This window comes from Nansenia antarctica, assembly GCF_963989245.1.
Source record: "Nansenia antarctica genome assembly, contig: SCAFFOLD_177, whole genome shotgun sequence".
NCBI lineage: Eukaryota > Metazoa > Chordata > Actinopteri > Argentiniformes > Microstomatidae > Nansenia > Nansenia antarctica.
In genome coordinates, this window is record NW_027663119.1 from 140,001 (window position 1) to 144,583 (window position 4,583).

Below are 4,583 nucleotides of genomic sequence, written 5' to 3' on the forward strand. Positions count from 1 at the left end.
AGTGGAGAAGGAGAGAGGAGGAGTGGAGAAGGAGAGAGGAGGGGTGGAGAAGGAGAGAGGAGGAGTGGAGAAGGAGAGTGGAGGGGTGGAGAAGGAGAGAGGAGGGGTGGAGAAGGAGAGAGGAGGAGTGGATAAGGAGAGAGGAGGGGTGGAGAAGGAGAGAGGAGGAGTGGAGAAGGAGAGAGGAGGAGTGGAGAAGGAGAGAGGAGGAGTGGAGAAGGAGAGAGGAGGAGTGGAGAAGGAGAGAGGAGGGGTGGAGAAGGAGAGAGGAGGAGTGGAGAAGGAGAGAGGAGGGGTGGAGAAGGAGAGAGGAGGAGTGGAGAAGGAGAGAGGAGGGGTGGAGAAGGAGAGAGGAGGGGTGGAGAAGGAGAGAGGAGGGGTGGAGAAGGAGAGAGGAGGGGTGGAGAAGGAGAGAGGAGGGGTGGAGAAGGAGAGAGGAGGGGTGGAGAAGGAGAGAGGAGGGGTGGAGAAGGAGAGAGGAGGAGTGGAGAAGGAGAGAGGAGGGGTGGAGAAGGAGAGAGGAGGGGTGGAGAAGGAGAGAGGAGGAGTGGAGAAGGAGAGAGGAGGAGTGGAGAAGGAGAGAGGAGGAGTGGAGAAGGAGAGAGGAGGGGTGGAGAAGGAGAGAGGAGGGGTGGAGAAGGAGAGAGGAGGGGTGGAGAAGGAGAGAGGAGGGGTGGAGAAGGAGAGAGGAGGGGTGGAGAAGGAGAGAGGAGGGGTGGAGAAGGAGAGAGGAGGAGTGGAGAAGGAGAGAGGAGGGGTGGAGAAGGAGAGAGGAGGGGTGGAGAAGGAGAGAGGAGGGGTGGAGAAGGAGAGAGGAGGAGTGGAGAAGGAGAGAGGAGGAGTGGAGAAGGAGAGAGGAGGAGTGGAGAAGGAGAGAGGAGGGGTGGAGAAGGAGAGAGGAGGGGTGGAGAAGGAGAGAGGAGGGGTGGAGAAGGAGAGAGGAGGAGAGGAGAAGGAGAGAGGAGGGGTGGAGAAGGAGAGAGGAGGGGTGGAGAAGGAGAGAGGAGGAGTGGAGAAGGAGAGAGGAGGGGTGTTCTCAATGTATGCAGATATACAGCTGGAGTGTACTTCGTCTGTGTGTGGACTCGTGTTGTGTTGTGTGGTTATCTCTGCTGTTGTATACGTTAGGCGTGAGGTATAGTACGCTTGTGTTGTCTGTGGTGTGACGGCTCTGTATCCTGCGGCCACGCAGGTGTTCCATGACGAGGCGGTGGTCCCAGGCTGGGAAGGGAAGATAGTCGCCTGGGTGGAGGAGGACAATGGAGAGGAAAGGTAAACACACACGCGCGCACACACACACACACACACACACATTATGTCATATACTTAACTCACACTCTTCATCTAGTGTCCAACCTTTCTCATTGTTCTCTCTTTCTTCTCATTTTTCCCCAGGACCTAGCAACACGCAGCAGAGGAGCACTCGCACTCACACTCGCACTCACACACACACACGCACACACACACACACATACACACACACACACACATCACACCCCTGGCCACCCTAGGTAGAGAGGCAGCAGACTGACCACTCTGAGAAAGGGGGAAAGAGGGGGGGGGGGAGGGGGGAAAGAGGGAGAGAAAGAAGAAGAAGGGAGACGGGTCAGACGAGTGGACGGTGTGAGACTGAACCCAGCTCATTGTGTTTATGAGCCAGTGCCAAACCCCCACAGTTACTCAGTGTCACTGTCACTGAGCGTGGAGACTCTGTGTCCCCCTGCAGCCTCTCTGACCAGCTCAAGTGATTGGGAACTCTGTGCCTTATACAGTCGATGCTCCCCCCCACCCTCCACCCCCACCCCCACACCCACACACAAAGCTGCTCTTAGATGTCATTGAGACATACAAGTAAGAATGTTCTGAGATAATATGGATTATGAGGACTGCTGAGATGTTAGTGTTCCCTTTTTTTAATTGTATCTGTTGTTTTTTGTACATTTCTGTAAATAGATGTATATGCTGTATATGGGTTTGAGAGAGAGAGAGAGTCATGTTGAATGTCACTGTTTTCAGAGAGAGAGGCGTGTTGCTATTGTTCAGAGAGTTCTATTGGCTGCCGATGATGTGAGGAGCAGAATGTTTTAGAGAGGAATGACTGGGGATGCCAGTGAGGAGCAGTCTACCCTGTAGGCCCTGGCGTGTCAGACTCATCTCCTGAAGGTGTGTGGACTTCCTAGCCAATCACCGATGTTATCGTCAGCGTCTTTGAGCCCCGGAAAAGCGCTATATAAATACAATGAATTATTATTATTATTATTATTATTAACTGTATCAATTTAAGCCTGAGGGAGAAGGAAAAAACCTGCAAACACTGCAGTCGTCAAGGACTGGAGTTACGGGTGAAAATACACCGCAAGCGTCAACGCACGCGTGTGCGTGGCGGAACTGCTGCGCCTCTCGCTGTTGTGGCTTCTACACTGGCAGCGTGTCTTCTATGGCTCTAACTGCGGAGCTGCTACTGCCAGCCCTATCTTTGTGTATTGAGTTTTGCCTGCAACGCACGTGGAAAAAATAGGCAAGAGTCCTAATCTCTAGATGGCGTGTCGCGGCAGCCAGCATGGCTGCTCTAACCCGTTAACACGAGCGCCAAAAGGAAACGCACGCGCTGCTGAGGTTGACGCTTGCGGTGTGTTTTTCCGCCGTCAGACACGCCTGCTTCAGAGTAACTAACCTGCCACAGCCACTACCTGTCACCTCACGGCACCGCAGACCTCCGATCCCCCCACTGCCAGAACAGCAGGACTGGCCTGCTCTAGAACCTGCTCTAGAACCAACCGACAACTGTTCTTATTTAAAGTCTGTTTACACTCAGATCACTCATTTTACTGGTGACATCATCAAAGCACTGAATGTCAGGATGCCTCTCGCAGGATCTGAGATGTTGTGCTCTTACATGCTCCTCAATAAATGCAGACAAATCATTTGCACTGGTTGAGATTTTTTTTTTTCTTCTTCTGGTTATCAGTTTGTCTTCTAAAGTGGAAACTGGTTCCATCCGCAATTATGGTCGCTGTTGATTCAACATGTCTGCTGCCCCCTGCCTGTAACTGTTGCACACTCACACTTCTCCTGACTTCCAAACCCCAGAGACTATGAGCTCTCTTAGTTACAACGCCTCTGGTTACAAAATAAACAATTCAATGCGTCTGGGGTCATGCTAATGTGTTTTTTCTGATATTTGCCTTAATGTTGGTTTAAAAAAAATGGCTGGTAAAAAGAATCTGAGAATGTGAATATTCTCATCCACAGATACTTTGGCTGATAGACCAAAACGTTAATGTTATGCCCTGCTACCTACACATGACAGAGTGGTTTGTGGCCCTAGAGAGCAGAGGCAGAAACAAACCCTCTCCTCTCGCATCTCACCCTAACGTTCAGAAATGACCTGTTGTCTTTTGGTCTACATACAGGGGTGCAAAAATGTGGGCACCCCTAGTCAAAATGCCTTTTACAATTAATATCTAAGTGAAAAGAAGCAAACCTAACCTCTAAATGGTGCAAAGTTAAACATGACACATTTCATCACATTTGAAAGCAAGATTTAAAAAAGGAAAAAGGCCTTATGCAAAAGTTTGGGAACCCTGTCAACTAGTACTTGTAACTCCTCCTCGGGCAAGCTTGCAAACGCTTCCTGTAGCCAGCTAAGAGTCTTTCAATTCTTGTTTTTGGAATTTGGAAAAACTGTTTAGAGGAACCCATGGTTTTAACACCAGACACAACAGCCACCACAGGCGGATACTTTAGAAGGCTTGGAGTTACTTCAGAATATATAGTTTAACCCTGAAATTATATGCACCTGACTCATTGAAACCCTAACAGGGCCTTTTTCATTTTTTATAATTTAAAAACTCAGAAAAATGAGAATAAAAATAAACCTTGCTTTAACATTTGCAGAAAGGTGTCATGTTTACCTTTGTAGCATTTAGTGTTCCGGTTTGCTTTCAATCACTTGGAGATTAATTGTAACAGACATTTAAACCAGGGGTTCCCAAAGTTTTGCATCCCATTGTAGTTATGTAAAATGTTTTGGACATGAATATCGCTGGTATCGCGCTCTCTCAGAGCCCTCCAGTGGTGATGTACGTAATTACACCAAACCGGTACTTTGCGACATATTTACGACAGTGTTCTCTCAAATGGGTTGCCATGTTGGTCTCCATCACTAATAAAGATCAACCACTTCACCAAAGCCTCTATTGCTGTCTGGTAGCGATAATTATCACTTAACCTTGCGTCTCAAACGCACATTGGTATTTTTGCTGTATAATGTTTAATAGTATGTCTTTTGGTAAGTGTTGAAATGATATTAAATAATTGTTTGATTTAATTAAATATACTTTCTTATAGATAAACACAGAAAACAGACCCAAAAACTGTAAACACTATAGAAATTAAGACTAGATATCCAAAATATCCAAAAATATATTTCTCATTGACCCCCTATCCAACATCCCTCTATACTTCAGCTCAACGTAAAGCGGGATTTCTCTCCACTCTCTGGCAACCCTCTCTCTAGGACAAGGCGAAGGAGAGCCGTAAAAAAGCGTGTGGAGTGTTTTGGAACTGGGAGGTCATTGGAA

General features: G+C 48.1%; 1 protein-coding gene across 1 annotated transcript in view; it reads left to right on the top strand.

The window, feature by feature from the left end:
- Nucleotides 1-1,487, top strand: part of dixdc1b (DIX domain containing 1b) — a gene marked incomplete at its 5' end in the record, with an annotated part of 19,150 nt that extends 17,663 nt beyond the window's left edge. The window contains 2 exons of the mRNA XM_080550985.1: nt 1,193-1,272; nt 1,396-1,487. Coding sequence (XP_080407111.1) covers nt 1,193-1,272; nt 1,396-1,402 — 87 coding nt within the window. The 3' untranslated portion in view covers nt 1,403-1,487. The remainder of the gene's footprint in view (nt 1-1,192; nt 1,273-1,395) is intronic.
- Between the last annotated feature and the right edge of the window lie 3,096 nt (nt 1,488-4,583).